Source organism: Solanum stenotomum, chromosome 4 (genome assembly GCF_019186545.1).
Source record: "Solanum stenotomum isolate F172 chromosome 4, ASM1918654v1, whole genome shotgun sequence".
Lineage (NCBI taxonomy): Eukaryota > Viridiplantae > Streptophyta > Magnoliopsida > Solanales > Solanaceae > Solanum > Solanum stenotomum.
The window spans coordinates 51,924,916-51,941,881 of record NC_064285.1 but is presented as its reverse complement, the minus strand read 5'-3'; the positions used below and the strand labels follow the sequence as shown (position 1 = coordinate 51,941,881).

Sequence of the window (16,966 nt, the reverse complement as noted above, 5' to 3'; positions counted from 1 at the left end):
GGGTACCAGGTTTGCGACGTGGACTGGGGTACCAGGTTCGCCCAACTTTTTTCCTTCTTCGTTTTCTAACCCCAATTTGCCTAAACTCGGTTCTTTTTCTCAAATTCACTTCAGATTCAGATACCCAGCACATGTACACAAGAATCTAACTCAAAACAACTCTAACAATCGACCTTAAACTCTCAAGAACTCCTCAATCTCATCCCAAATTCAAGAACGATAGCAATTTAAGAATAAAACTTAAGAACATCAATGTCTCAATCTTTTAGGACAAAAATAATACTGAAATAAACATCTTTGGCGTGTGGGTGAACGAACCCAATGCTATGTGAACTCACATACCTCGTAGGGATCACCGCTTGACAAAATCCACAAGTGATCCTTGAAGATCTTGACGATTCTTGCTTCTTCTCCTCTTCTTTTTCTCTTCTCTAAAACCCTAACTCAATATTGTAAAAGTGTAAATGGAATCCTATCAGTTTAGACCCCAATTAATTACCAAAAACGAAATTAAGTCATGGGGCATGGAAAAGATCATAATGTCCTTCTATAACTCGGATTACACTTTCCTTAATTGAACATCCAAATTTCCAATGGGAATGTCTCACTCATATGAACTCGGAATCGTGCAAACTCAGCGGCGTTGGAAAGATAATTACAATAGCTTTTCTACGGTATCTAGAAGCACACCTAAATCATCCTGAGCTAGGAGTTATGGTTACTTGAAGTTGACTAAAAACCCAAACTTAACATAACTTAACAAATTTCCAGATTTTTTATTCTTTCCAAAAATAACTCTTTCTAATTCTAGCTCTTTATAATTCTTTCAAAAAGTGAGGTGTTACAATATCTCCCCCTTGGGAACATTCGTCCTCGAATGAGATTACTCTTAATAGGCTAAGGGTGTAACATCTAACATTCAGCTCAAACATCCAACAATCAAAATGAAAAAACAGCATGCCAACTTATAAATAAATACCAAAAAAAGGATTAGTACCTTGATTTGGAATTTCTCCGATTTCAAAGAGATGTGGATATCTCTTCTTCATATCCTCCTCAGCTTCCCAAGTAGCTTCCTCAACAAACTTATTCCCCCAAAGATCTTTGACTGATGCTACTTCCTTAGTCCTCAACTTGCGAACTTAACGATCTAGGATCTCAACCGAAATCTCCTCATAAGATAAACTATCTATGATACCAATATCTTCAACTGGTATGATAAGTGAAGGATCTCCAATGCACTTTTTCAACATGGAAATGTGAAATACCGGATGAACCGCTGCTAACTCTTGTGGTAGCTCTAACTCATAAGCTCCATTTCCAACCCTTTTTGATATCCAGTCAGGACTAATACACCGGGGGCTAAGTCTCCCCTTCTTAGTAAATCTCATAACACCCTTCATGGGTGAAACTTTCAAGTAAACCCAATCATCTACTTCGAACTCTAACTCCCTTCTCCTAACATCAGTGTAGGATTTATGACGAATCGGCGCCGTATTCAACCTCTCTTTAATGACTTTCATTTTCTCCATAGCTTGATGAACTAAGTGTGGTCCTATCAACCCTACTTCACCAACTTCATACCATCCAATAGGAGATCTGCATCTTCTCCCATAAAGAGCTTCATATAGAGCTATTTGGATACTAGCATAGTTACTATTGTTGTAAGCAAACTCAATAAGAGATAGGTGATCATCCCAATTATCCTTGAAATCAATCAGCCAATCTACCTTGATACCTCAAAACACCTTCTCCCCCTTGTTCAAAAGCCATTGCTTTTTGCTTATGAACACTTGCCTTTAATTCAAGCAATAAAGGATCTTGGTCTTGCTTCTCCTTTACTTCTCACACTAATGATGATTCATCACCACTACTCCTTCTGTGGAATCCATTAGTCGAACTCATAGTCGTGCAAGTCTATGCACCTCTTTTGCTAACTCTTTCTTATCTTCCTCAAAATGGGCGGTACTACCCATAGATAACCTGCTCAAGGCATCAACAACAATATTAGCCTTACCTAGGTGATAAAGAATACTCATGTCATAATCCTTGAGTAATTCTAACCACCTCCCATGTCTAAGATTAAGCTCTTTCTGACTAAACACATACTGAAGACTCTTGTGATTGGTGAACACATCCACATGAGCACCATAAAGATAATGTCGCCCTATTTTCAAAGCAATTACAACGGCAGCCAACTCTAGATCACAGGTTGGGTAATTCTTCTCGTGAACTTTCAATTGTCTGGAGGCGTAAGCTATAACTTTGTCATTCTGCATTAACACACAACCCAAACCAACTCTAGACGCGTCACAATATATGACAAAACATTGAGTACCTTTTGGTAAGGTCAACACTGGGGCAGTTGTCAACCTCTTTTTCAATTCCTGAAACCTTTTCTCACAAACTTCAGACCATTGAAACTTCACTGTCTTCTGAGTTAACTTGGTCAAAGGTTATGAAATAGATGAGAACCCTTCTATGAACTTTCTACAATAGCTAGCCAAACCCAATAAACTCCTAATATCAGATGTGGGACTAGGCCAATTCTGCACTGCCTCAATTTTCTGAGTTTCAACTTTAATTCCGTCTCCAAACACAATGTGGCCTAAGAATGCCACAAACTCAAGCCAAAGCTAACACTTAGAGAACTTGGCACACATCTCTCCATCCTTTAGAGTGTGGAGAACTATTCTGAGATGATTTAGCATGATCTTATCCATTCCTTAAGTAGATTAGTATGTCATCAATTAACAAGATAACAAACATATCTAAATAAGGCGTGAATACATAAGGTCCATGAATGCTGCAGGCACATTGGTAAAACCAAAGGACATAACTAAGAACTCATAATGACCATAACAGGTCCTGAATGCTGTCTTTGGAATATCACATTTCTTTAACCTCAATTGATGGTAGCCTGATTTGAGGTCTATCTTAGAGAACCATGTAGCACCTTGTAGCTGATCAAAAAGATCATCAATTCTCGAAAGCGGATACTTATTCTTTATGGTAACCTTGTTCAACTTACGGTAATCTATACACATCCTAAGGGAACCATCTTTCTTTCTCACAAATAAGACCGGAGCGCCCCAAGGTGAGACACTTGGTCGAATGAAACCTTTATCTAGGAATTCTTTCAACTGCTCTTGAAGTTGTTTCAACTATGTTGGATCTATTCTATATGGCAGAATAGACATAGCACGAGTATCTGCAAGAATATCTATACCGAAGTCTATTTCTCTCTCAGGAGGGACTTCGGGAAGATCATCAGGAAAGACTTCTGGAAACTCTTTTACTACTGGAATTGACTGAATATGAAGTATCTCAACACAAGAGTGATTAACTCGAACTAAGTGATAGACACACTCCTTGGAAACTAACTTTCTTGCCTTAAGGTACGAAATGAAATGACCCTTAGGCACTGCTGAACTGCTTTTCCACTCTATAATTGGCTCATTAGGAAACTAGAACTTGACAACTCCAATTCTACAATCAACTGAGGCATAACAAGCATGAATCCAGTCCATACCAAGAATGACATCAAAATCTACCATGTCTAATTCAACTAAATCAGCCATGGTGCTCTTGTGATTGACGAAAATGGTACAATCAAGATAGACTCTTTCTACTAGAATAAACTCAGCAACAGGTGTAGAAACACTGAAGGGCTCACTAAGATACTCAGGAAGAACATTAAAATTCATCGCAACATATTGAGTTAAAAAGGATAAACTCGCTCCTGGATCTAGCAAAGCATAACCATTAAAATTAAAGACTTGGATCATACCAGTGACAACATCTGGCGAGTCCTCTTGCTCTTGGCAACTAGTGATCGCATAAAGGCGGTTTGCTCCTCCACCAGTAAAGCAAGTAGCTCCTCTAGGTGCAACCCTTTCTGGTGGAGCAACTAATGAAGATTGGGCTCTGTTGCCCTGATTCCCATTACCATTACCCTGCTAGTTCTTCGGACATTCTCGCATTAAATGATCATTCTGGCCACACTTGAAACATCTAGTGGAGCCATCATGACACATCCCTGAGTAGCTTCTACCACACTTAGCTCATGTAGGAATCTTAGTACCCCATTGTGACATACTACCTTGCGACTGTGCAGGTCTAGCTCTGAAAATTTGGGAATTTTGACTATTGTACTCACAGTTGTTTCTTGGTGCAGGTACACTAGCATATGCTGGAGTAGGTACCTTTTACTTCTGTTGGAAGGATGACCGGTTGGCATTACTCTTCTGCTGCCTGGACTCATTCCATGTCTTAGCTCTTTTATTCTTGAACTCTTCTCTATCCCTTAGCTTGTACTCCTCAACTTGTTGAACATGGATCATCCGCCTTGCTATGTCGATATCCCCTATCATCATAGCTGCCTTGCCTTCCTTACTAGACATACGAGGCAACCCAACAACGAATAAACTCATCCTGCTCCTCATGTTGGCAACCATCTCTTTGCTTCTCTTAGCTCACGGGGAAAGAAACGCCTCATGAAAACACTCTCAAAACAATCCAACTCGCAATGGGTTACGCGCAAACACGAGTTACAAAGAAACTTTTTAGAGATAAAACTCTAACGTATGAAATGAGTATGAAAGAAGTGAAGGAATTTCATTATATGTTGCAACATCCAAATTATAGATGTGACGCGCTTCACACCGATAACTAGGACTCTACAGACACGGCTTCATAGACTCCCTAGGACTCTTGAACTCTGTGCTCTGATACCAAGTTTGTCACGCCCTGAGCCTACACCTCGGACATGGCTTGCACTTGAGAACCATTGCTTGCCCCAAGCGAATCCTTCGCCTGGCTTGCTTACTCAACGGAAGAGTCTAAGCATTAGTACAATGATCAAATGCACTTCTACTAAACTGTTTAATAAAATAACTTAGAACGTTTAAAGGTCAAATATTCTACTTGACAAAAATGGCAACTCAAGTCTTAACATATGAAATAATAATGTAAAGACAACTGAACTACGTATTGTCTATAAAGCCTCTAAAACAATGAGGGATGTCGGGACAAGACCCTCAATCATTCCAGCAAATGAAATACTAAAAACAAATGATAAAAAATGATCCCTCCGAAAAGCAAGGAGACTCACCAACTGACTCTGAATGCTCAACTGGATCAATGAGGCACTGGATGCTGATCCTGGTTACCTATGTCTACATCATAACAACGATGCAAGCCAAATGGCATCAGTACATTAAATATACGAGTATACGAGGGGAAAACTAAACATAACATAAGCTTAAAGGAAATCTAAAAGAAACACTTACATTGGCTTTACTCAACTTATGAATAACTTATCTCAATATAAAGCAACAATACACATGTAATATATAGAAAGCTTTTAAAACAGTAGAAATCATCTTAGTTCGTTAGAGAAATGCAATAACAAACTCAATTGTACTCGTATAATAAAGTAATATAGTTTTTGTGGGAGTTTCTCTAACTGACAACCACCACTATGAGCCTAAGTGGTGATACAATGTCTTGCCCATGCTGCCAGAACTGTCTTATATTTTACCGTCATATAGAACACCTTAACTAAGTGGATCCACTAGTCTATGCTAAAAATCACTTAGGGAGTCATCTAAAAAGTATGATCCTTTACTACTCATGATGGTTACATGGTTTATGGAGACGTGAGTTATCTGATCTCAAACTCGTTCCCATATCGGTATTCAATACTACTCCCAAAATACTCAGCTCATATGTTTAAAAACATAACTTCTTTCTTTGGTTTGAGATAATTACTCAAAACATAACTTAAAAGCGCTCTTGGAATCGATGTTCCCTTTCTTGCTCAAATAAGAAAACATTTACTCTTTAACTGAAAACTAGCTCAATGCCTCTTTTGGAAATCAAGGTTTCCTTTCTTCTTTAAATGTGAAAACATTTGACTCTTTGGGAATACATAGTCCCGATATACTCTTTTGAAGAAATAAACTTCAAACTTTACTCTTTACTCAACTCAAAACTCAAGTCTTAAAATAAAGTTAAAACATTTGTAAAAGACTTTTGGAAAACTCTATGAATTTCTCTTGACTTGACTCTTAACTTTCCTTGAATTGATTTATGGATTCAAGGATTGTGATTTGTGATAGGAAAGATCTCATGATGTTTAGGAGTGTTTTTAGATAGTTAAACATGAGAAAAGATCAAGAAATCACTGTCTGGGAGCAAGTCCGTGACGCGGAGATGCATTTAATTAGTTGGTCGCGAAATAAATTTTGAGGTAGAATGGTCTGTGACCGCTCCATGACGCGAAGAAATTTTCTGTGAAATGGGGGACAAGGTCCGCGCGCGGATTGGGGCACTAGATTCACCCGACTTTTTTCATTCTTCGTTTTCTAACCCCAATTTGCCTAAACTCGGTTCTTTTTCACAAATTTTCTTTAGATTCAGATACGCAACACATGTACACAAGAATCTAACTCAAATCAACTCCAACAATCAACTTTAAACTCTCAAGAACTCCTCAATCTCATCCCAAATTCAAGAACGAAAGAATTCAAGAATACAACTCAAGAACATCAAAGTCTCAATCTTTTAGGAAGAAAATCATACAGAAATAAACATCTTTGGCGCATGGGTAAACGAACCCAATGCTATGTGAACTCACATACCTCGTAGGGATCACCCCTTGACGAAATCCACAAGCGATCCTTGAAGATCTTGTCGATTCTTGCTCCTTCTACTCTTTTCTCCTCTTCTTTTTCTCTTCTCTAAAACCCTAACTCAATATTGTAAAAGTGTAAACTGAATACTATTAGTTTAGACCCCAATTAATTACCAAAAATGAAATTAAGTCATGGGGCATGAAAAAGACCATAATGCCCTTCTAAAACTCGGATTAGACTTTCCTTAATTGAACATCCCAACTTCCAATGGGCATATCTCATTCATACGAATTCGGAATCGAACAAACTTGGCGGCGTTGGAAATATAATTACAATATCTTTCTTACGGTATCTGGAAGCACACCTAACTCATCCTGAACTAGGAGTTATGGTCGCTTGAAGTTGATCAAAAACCCAAACTTAACATAACTGAACAAATTTCCAGATTTTTCATTCTTTCCAAAAACAACTCTTTCTAATTCTAGCTCTTTCTAGTTCTTTCAAAAAGCGGGCTGTTACATATAGGTTCTGATGCACATCACCCAGGCCGCGGTTAGTATTAGATCTTATCAGCTTACTCAGACTTGGTGAGTCCTCATGGTTCGGGGACATGACCACACTTATGTTTTTATGTCATTCAGACTTTGCTATTTCAGTTTTCAGATTGTTCAAGTGAGCTAGGAGTTGACCTAGTCACTCTTATGTAGCAAATGCTTGTTGTCAGACATAATATTTTCGCAATAGGGTCTTTGTACTCTGATTCAATATTATGATGAGATTTCCTTTGAGAATTTGATTCCACTTATTCTTAGTTATGTATGCTTTCTTAGTGTCATGCTATGCTATGTAGTTCATTTAAAGTCTTTGGAATTCAATTAACCATGTCACATCTAGGGGTAGTATTGGGTTGTGACAAATACATTGTTTATGCCTATAATTTGCTTATTTGTTAAGAATATATGTAACACCTCAGAAATTTGAACTTGGAAAGAAGAAAAGAGAAAAGGGCAATCCACGGAGGGGTTCACAGGCCGTGAAGAGGTCCACGGCCCGTCACCCTATCCGCGGAGTTGCACCCAGCGACTATGAAGGACCATAGACGCCTAAATGGTCCGTGAAGCTTCACATGGACCATGAATTCATCCTTGAAAGGGGGTACAAAACCCCCAAAACTCTTGTGAAGGACCACAAACACTTTGACGCACGGACCGTGAAGTCATCTGTGAAAGGGACTCATCAGGTTTTGAGTTTTGGGTAAACTTCAAGCGATCATATCTTTCAGCACAAAATGAATTAGGTGTCCCATGATTTATCAAATCAAAGATTTTTGAGTTCTCTTTCTAACACCACCAAGTTTGCCTAATTTCGAGCCTGGAGGAAAAATTTTATGCTTGTGTTAGTTAAGCCCAGTCGGGTAGGGCAACATCACAACCCACTAGAGAGGTTGTGATGCCTTAAACGACTCGTGAAGCCTCTTGTGTGAGACACCTTACCAGTTTTAAGTTAGGGTCATTTTGGTCTTTCCCCTATGTGTTTGGTACTTAAACTACGTCATTTTACTTCGTCTAAGCCTAGTTAATTAGAAAGAAACTACCTAAAACATTCATTCTCCTAAAATCATAAGAAAAGAAGAGAAAGAGGCGACAATTTTCTTATTCAACTTCAGCGCCAAAATCCAAAGGATTTCTCCGTAGTTTTCTTCACCAGGTATGTGGGTATTCAATAAGGGTTTATTTTGCCTTTATGCCCAAAACTTCAGACTTTTTTTTTTATTATTATGGTTTTATGAAACTAGGGTTCTTGCCCAACTATGCGGATTCTTTACAAAATTTATTCTTGTCATTACTACTCGATTCTATACTTATTTAAATGAGTTTGCATAAATATGAAGATTTGAAAGGAAAAAAACTTAGCCTGTAATTGTAGTATTTTCACATAAATTAGATCTTCTCCAGAATTTAGCTTAAGGTGTTAGCATATAGTTTTAAACATAATTTAGTCAGTTTTCTGTCCACAACTTTTCTCAGCAATTGTTTTCAGACCAGTTTAGTACTATCTCATTAATTCAGGACCATAGTTTAAAGTGAGCTACTAATATCCAGTTTAGGAGTAGTGTTTAGCACCGGGTTGGACTAGGGCTCAGCTTACCCTCAAGTCCCAGAACTATCTGACAACGTAGGTTTACAAGTCCCCTCTGTTGGACATTAGTTTTAGTGATCGCGCCACAATCATGCCTTTAACCCTGACAAGGTATATTGGGTCCTCTTAATAGGGCGTATACATCAGAATCCACGTTTAGCTCATGTGGTTTATGTTGGTTAATAGACTATCCCACATTATTAGTTTCAGTAAGGTACTTCAGGCCTGTAGTTGTATTTATTTTCAGCATGCTTGCAGTTTACTCTTGCATTATAGTTTTAATGCATTATTGTATCTTGGGCCTATATACTTTAGTTCAGTTCAGTTTACATACTTGACCAGTATTTTTAGCATGTTTAAGCCAAAAGGTTGCCGTCTGGGATATTTGGGGGCCGAAAGGTAGACAAAGGGTAATTTTGTACCAATTCAAATAGTTGAGGGGCATTTTAGACCCTTTTCCGTGAAAGTTATATCCAATGTATCAAAATATCTTTTAATTTTGTGACCTTAAACATATCACATGAGAAATCTGAAAATCAGAGTAATGCCAAAAAAGAAAATGGATCATTATTTTTAAACAATATAAAAAGGAAAATAAATCAATTCTTTTTGGAAAGAAGAATATACCTACAACTTAAAATTAGAAGTGAGAGGAAGTAAAGGGGCGGGGTGGTAGTGGGGTGATTTTACTAGGGAACTCAAATTAGGTCAATCATATGAGCTCATATATTAAGTAATTTCAAGTTATTTTAACTATTAAGGATCTAAATTACCCTTAAACTATGAGATTTGGTACAATATTGCCCTCCCGTCCACCTTTTAAGTGTGGACCGTTAGAAATAAGGGCATTTTGAGACAAAAGGTTGAAGTCCGGGGTATTTGGGGGCCAAAAGGTAGACGGAGGGTAATTTTGTAGCAATTCAAATAGTTGAGGGGCATTTTAGACCCTTTTTCTGTTAAAGTTGTATCCAATGTACGAAAATATCTTTAATTTTGTGACCTTAAACATATCACATGAAAAATCTGAAAATCAGAATAATGCCAAAAAAGAAAATGGATCATTTTTTTTAAGCAATCTAAAAAGGAAAATAAATCAATTCCTTTTGGAAAGAAGAATATTTTTAACTATTAAGGACCTAAATTACCCTTAAAGTATGATATTTGGTACAATATTCCCTCCCGTACCATTTGTGTGGACCGTAAGAAATAAGGGCATTTTGAGCCAAAAGGTTGACGCCCGGGGTATTTGGCGGCCGAAAGGTAGACAAAGGGTAATTTTGTAGCAATTCAAATAGTTGAGGGGCATTTTAGACCCTTTTTTCTTAAAGTTATATCCAATGTATCAAAATATCTTTTAATTTTGTGACCTTAAACATATCACATGAAATATCTGAAAATCAGAGTAATGCCAAAAAAGAAAATGGATCATTTTTTTTGAACCATCTAAAAAGGAAAATAAATCAATTCCTCTTGGAAAGAAGAATATTACATACCACCTAAAAAGTCCAAACAACAAATTCAAACAAAATATAAATATGATTTCAAATTATTAAAGCTTCTCCAAACAAGGTGTTAAAGGCTACTTAATAACCATAAAAACCCAAGTTTTCTCTCTCTACACCCGCCTTTCCCCCTTTTTAAACTCTCTCTCTCTCCCTTAACGTTTTTCATTTCTTCTCAGTTGAAAAAAAAATGGTTGAAGAGAGAGACCCAGTTGATGTTTTCATGAGTCTTGACCGGTGGCCTTTATCACCGCTTGAAGAGGAAGAAGAAACCGATACCCTCGCAGCACGGGAGATGTATATGGTGGGTTTTGTGATCGTCAACGTTGTGGGTCTTCAGTATTATACTGGTACAATCAGTGGAAGAGAAATTGTTGGACTTCAACGTGAACCGCTGAATCAGTATGATTCAAATGCTATAAAAGTGCTTAATACTCGTTCTATTCAAGTTGGACACATCGAACGCTCCGCCGCTATGGTTTTAGCACCTCTCTTGGACGCAAATGTCATCACCATTGACGGTAAAACGCATGCATAATTTGACTCTTTATGTATTACAATAACACTGATATACTTCCACTTGTTTGATTTGTATAACACTGTTTCAACTACTTTGTTCCCCATTTTTGTTTGTGTTGGTGATTTCTCTTTGCATTTTGTCAAAGGTTAGAATATCTGAACTTGTTTGCTTGATTCTTATGGATGTTCTGGCCGGAGCAGAGTAGTCAAAAGAGAAAAGACCCAAAGGCTATTGGAGCTTTAAGCGATGACACAATTAAAACATGGGCTTTAGAAAAGAAAAATAATAAATAGAAATTTTGTGCAATAGAATGTAACTATAAAACAAACAATATTTATCTGAACATAGAATGAGAAAAACTACAATTTAACTAAGTACTATGTTTGGAATTAAAGACAGAAATCATTGGTGAAGGTGCACAAACTTTAGGCAGCCCTTAGCACCTTGACGCCTAAGCCAAAGCGTTAATTAAGTGAGGCGAAGCGCTTTGCTGAGCTTTGGGGCTTAAGCGTTCCTTTGGCAACATTGGGACAGAGAAATATGAGATGCACATGTGTCTCAGGTAGAAGCTGCATTTTACCTTGAGTTGTGTGATTCATTTTTGTTTTTCTGCTTCTCATTGAGCCTTCCATTTATCCGTTCCGGAATTGTCGTTGAAATTTTCTTGTTCCCAACCTGTGGACTGTGGTATTTGCCCTTGAATTTTTTTTAAAATTTTGGAATTTTAGCTTTTAGTAGTTGGATAACTTCTTGAATTCAGTACTCATGTTTAGTTATAGTCTCTCTGTCACCTGATTATCTTTAATGTAGGAATCAAAGTTTAGTCGCATTTGAATTCAGATTCAGTTTCTTCTTCTTTTCATTATCTCAAGTACCTAACTTTTTGCTATTGGAGAAGAGAGTTTGTTCTTCAGTAATAGTCTCTGACTCTTCAAATTTTATGAGAATAATGCTTTGATTGTTACCAGTCTCTTTGCAATATGATTTTTGAAACAAGTTTGTTTATCATTCATGCATAGGAATTGTTCCAAAGGTAGCTCGTCCAGGAAACAGATACAAACTTCCCTGTCAAGTTCACATCTTTGCAAGATTTGAAGCATTTGAAATAGTAAAATCAGCAATTACAAATGGTGGGTTGTATTTGATTGGTGAGAACAATCCGTCATTTACACTTTCAGAGGCACAGGTAGTGAAGGAGAAAAGAAGTACACTAGAAGGGAGGGATATTGATGAGATATTTAAGCTGTTGGATGACAAAGTCAGTAAAAAGGAAGAACTGAAAGCATTAGAGCCACCCAAAAATATAATAAAGTCAAAGCTTCTTCTGCACCAGAAGGAAGGATTGTGGTGGTTGGTTCAGAGGGAGAAATCTGAAGAATTGCCTCTTTTTTGGGAAGAGAAAGAGGGTAATTATGTGAATGTCTTGACAAATTACTCTACAGATAAAAGACCTGAACCTATACGAGGCGGAATATTTGCAGATGATATGGGGTTGGGGAAGACACTTACTCTCCTTTCTTTGATTGCTTTGGACAAATGTGGTGATATTATTTCTTCAATCAAAAGTGGGCATCTAAATTCTGAGAGAGATGATGGATTAGATGAAGAGGAAGACACATGGGCTGCTTCATTTAGTAAGAGGAATAGAAGGGGAACAGACAGTAGAAAGGCTAACAATTCACGGAAGAAGCAAAAGACTGAACAAACACACACTCTACACGTGAAGGGAAAAACAGTGTTTAGTCCTGACAGACGGTCTGGCAATTCAAATTCACGGCCGACATTGGTCGTTTGTCCACCAGCTGTATTCTCAGCATGGACCTCACAGATTGAGGAGCACACAAAACCAGGTTCACTGAAGTCATATATATATTATGGAGAGCGGACTGGAGATGCCAGTGAGCTGGAAAAGTATGACATAGTTTTAACTACTTATAGTATTCTGGCAAGTGAAGACACATGGATAGATTCTCCTATCAAAAAGATAGAATGGTGGCGAGTTATCTTGGATGAGGCACATGTCATTAAGAATGCGAATGCTCAGCAAAGTCGAGCAGTTAACAACTTGAAAGCTAATCGAAGGTGGGCAGTAACAGGAACACCAATACAAAATAACTCATTCGATTTGTATTCCTTGATGGCATTTTTGAGATTTGAGCCTCTGTCTATTAAATCCTATTGGAACAGTTTGATACAACGTCCACTTGCCCAGGGAGATGAGAAGGGAGTATCGAGGCTGCAGGTAAGTTCTTGTTATTTGTTTTTTTTTTCAAAAGTTTGTGTTGCATTTAAAGTCTCTAATATTCTGTTTTTTTTTTGCGGTATTGGCTCGTAATTGTACTTCTCCTTATGAATTGAGACCATTGCAAACTGTTTTTTTCCCAGTTTCAGTTCTCACCTTTTCCGTAATTATCATGCTTTTTATCCCTTTCCATTATGACTGTATTTATGAAAGTTATGTCATTTCCACTATGTTTTTGGATATATGAACTTTTGAAATGTGAGGAATGAGCTTAAGGTTTAGATGCACTAGGTCCTCTTTATACCATATTGTGTTAAATTTCAGTCTCTTCCTAACTACTCCTAAAACAGGAGTGGAAGTTTGCCAGCTGTGGACAAATAGTTGAACAGTTGGTTATATAGGGAGGGGTAGGGCATTTTCTGGAAGGAGGAGCATGAAGATGGGGTGTTTTAATCTCAGGCTTTGGCAAAATCTACTGAGTCCTATAGTGTTATGACTTAGAAGGTAGGAGAGTCAAATAACTTGTGCGACGATAGAGAATGGGAAGGTAAAGGACTGTTCCAGTTTCAGGAAGTGCTAAAGCTGGATCTGACAACCTTTTCTTCGTAGGTGATGTGTTCCTATTTGATGGTTATAGCGCCATTTTGTGTTAAAGTATTACAGTGTGCCTACTGTCTGTTGGTAGATAGTTTCAGGTGTATATCCACCTGTTTAAAGTTTGAATATGGACTACTCTAATTTCAAGTAAATTTATTTAGTGCCGCTGGTTTATATATTTATAATGGTGAAAGGTTATTTATCTTTGAAGTACCCTTCTATTGAATTTCTGATGCATGACAATCTTCACTGATGAACAGTACATTGAAGAAATGCAAATGTGTTGTGTTTTGCTTCTGTGACATCCATTGTATTCTTGAGGAGTTTACTGCACATAATATTATTGCTATTATTCTAAAAGTTCTGTTAGAGAAAGATTTCTCTGACAATACAAATGCAAGCTTTAGAACACTTGTACATAATTTGCATTGCTGAAGCACAACTTCTGGAATCTGAGATTTAGCTGATTGCACCTGGAAATTCCTCTAAAATTTATTACCATTATCATTTTCATATCTCTGGGGAAAGAATGTGGTTCCTGAAAAAAAGCAACAATTTATTTTTATTATTTCAATTTCATTTGTGTGAAAGATTAGTTGCTAAATCAAGGCAAGTGAGTTTAATTCATTCTCTTTCTCATTTCATAGTTAATTAGTTTTACACTCAATTTACGTGCCCTACTAGTTTGTTTTAGGATTCTGATCTTCATTGTCCTTTCAGGTCCTAATGTCAACCATGTCTTTAAGAAGGACAAAAGAAAAGGCTCTTACTGGTTTGCCATCAAAATCTATCGAGACTTTTGTTGTGGAACTCTCTGGAGATGAAAGAGAAATTTATGATCAGATGGAATCAGAAGCTAAGAAGATTGTCAATCAATACATCTCTTCTGATAGTTCAATGAAAAACTATTGGACTGTGCTGAGTGTAATTGTACGACTTCGACAGATCTGTGTAGATTCAGCGTTGTGTCCTGCAGACCTGAGATCTTTACTTCCATCAAATAAAATTGGAGGTTAGACTTAAAATCTCTCAAATTTGTTTATTCTTGTTTTGGTAGCCAAATTTACAAAAGATCCAGTGACTTCATCTGGCCTTCCCTAGTTTCAAGGACTCTAAAAACTATAATGTTGACTCTGTTTCAACTAAAAAAGAATTCTTGACACCAGGAATGAAAAGATAAAATACATTCAAGCTCTGTTTTGCATGTTTTTTTTTTTGGCTATGTTTTCTTTAGGGCTCTGGTAATTGGGAATTTTAATCATTTTAGTCAAGTGACAGCCTTTTATGCCACCCTGCTTTTCTCTTATGATTCTGCTAGACAGTGATTTACACATTTAATAATTGAATTAAACTAGATGTGCAAAGCAACCCACAGTTGTTGGACAAAATGCTCTCAGCGCTGCAAGATGACGAGGGCATTGATTGCCCAATCTGCATTTTTCCTCCTACCAATGGTGTCATTACTTGTTGTGGGCATATTTTTTGCAAGTCATGCATTTTGAAGACCATAAAACGTGCCAAGGCTTGCTGCCCACTTTGCCGCCATCCTCTGACAGAGTCTGATCTATTTATCTGCCCACCTGAAGCATCTAATGCTGCAAATAGTGGAAGTTCATCCACTGCATCATCCAAAGTGAATGCACTCCTAAAACTTCTTGTTGCATCAAGAGATGAAAGCCCCAGCAGAAAATCAATTGTCTTCTCTCAATTCAGGAAGTTGTTGCTCCTACTTGAAGAGCCGCTTAAAGCAGCTGGTTTTAAGATATTGCGCTTAGACGGGTCAATGAATGCAAAAAAGAGATGCCAAGTGATTAAAGAGTTTGAAATCCCAGCTCCGGAGGGGCCTACCATCTTGCTTGCAAGTCTAAAAGCTTCAGGTGCTGGAATAAATCTTACAGTTGCTACTAGAGTCTATCTAATGGAACCTTGGTGGAATCCCGCAGTTGAGGAGCAAGCTATGGACAGAGTCCATAGAATTGGACAGAAGGAAGATGTGAAGATTGTGAGGATGATTGCACGAAGCACCATTGAAGAGAGGATACTGGAACTGCAGGAAACGAAGAAACTGCTGGCGAGGAAGGCTTTTAGGAAGAAGGGTTCACAAGATCAAAGGGAGATTAGTGTTAATGACCTTCGTACCTTGATGCACTTGTGAGTCATAGAGTCATATTTTTATTCGTAGATGGATGTATATGTTTTGTAAATGCTTTACTTACTATACATCTGATCTTTTTGGTCAGAAATGCACCATGATGTTCTCTGTTTTGAATTATTTTGCTGAACTTTATGTAATCCATTTGGATGAAAATGGAATTAGTTCTTTGAAATAGTTCCCTCCTTGCTAGATATGTCTATGAAAAGGTCTTAGTACAAGTTGCAATGTTTGGAGGAGCTATTTCAATTTGCAAACGGCATGATATTTTTTGTGTTTATACAACACAGAAGGAAAAATGGATACTTTTCATTTTTCGGGGCCTAATAACTAAACTCATCGATACTTTTCATATTTACTAAACCTAGGGACACTTTCTCTCCTCCCTTTCTTGCTTGTCTCTCTACTTCTCTCGTCCCTCTCCATTTGTGCATTTGTGTATCTATCCTTCTATCGTTCCTCTCCCTCTGTGTATCTAGCCTTCTCTCGCCCTCTCCTTTTGTGTATCTACCTTTTCTTGTCTCTCTCCCTCTGTACATTTATGTATTAGACACATGTAAACTCCACCTACATAGATAGATGATGCTTTATATTTGTATATACGATATAAATGTCTGAATTGCTCAAGAAAAATTGAAGAAAAAGAGAAGATCCAGAAGCGAAGAGTCTGATACAATATGTATGATACAAACTGCTTCATATTTGTATTTTTGATATTGTATTTGAATTTCTCATAACAACAAAGAAGGAGAGAAATTTCATAAGCAAAGAAGAGTCTTGATACATTCTGAGATTTTTTCTGACACAGTTTGCATGATACATGCTGCTTTACATTTGTATCTATGATACAATTTTTTTTAGGGAAAATTGTATATAATAGCAAACTATTAATTCAAATTAAATGCTATAAATATAGTTTGATTTAATTGTACCTCATAGCAAACTGTTGTTATTTCACCTCTCTCCTGGTGAATCTCGCTTGTGTTTGTATAAAGCAAGAGAAAGTTGTATATGTACATATATTTTCGTTCCCCTCTCTCCTCTCTCCCAGATCTCGCTCTCACTCGCCTCTCTCACTTTATACAAAAAACACAAATTGTATAAAATGCGTTTGTATTTGTATAAAGCGAGAGAAAATTGTATATATACATATATTTTCGTTCCCCTCTCTCCCCT

General features: G+C 37.3%; 1 protein-coding gene across 1 annotated transcript; it reads left to right on the top strand.

Annotated features, from left to right (window-relative positions):
- The first annotated feature begins 10,389 nt into the window (after positions 1–10,389).
- On the top strand, positions 10,390–15,966 carry LOC125862443 (putative SWI/SNF-related matrix-associated actin-dependent regulator of chromatin subfamily A member 3-like 1). The gene is made up of 4 exons (XM_049542511.1): positions 10,390–10,800; positions 11,819–13,041; positions 14,359–14,650; positions 14,994–15,966. The coding sequence occupies exons 1-4, from the start codon at positions 10,470–10,472 to the stop codon at positions 15,791–15,793; spliced, it is 2,646 nt and encodes an 881-aa protein (XP_049398468.1). The 5' UTR covers positions 10,390–10,469; the 3' UTR covers positions 15,794–15,966.
- Positions 15,967–16,966: the final 1,000 nt, after the last annotated feature.

Coding starts and splice junctions, on each gene's coding strand:
- LOC125862443 (XM_049542511.1), top strand. CDS start 10,470: ATGGTTGAAGAGAGAGACCCAGTTGATGTTTTCATGAGTCTTGACCGG. Junction 10,801..11,818: donor AAATGTCATCACCATTGACG/GTAAAACGCATG, acceptor ATTCATGCATAG/GAATTGTTCCAAAGGTAGCT. Junction 13,042..14,358: donor AGGGAGTATCGAGGCTGCAG/GTAAGTTCTTGT, acceptor TTGTCCTTTCAG/GTCCTAATGTCAACCATGTC.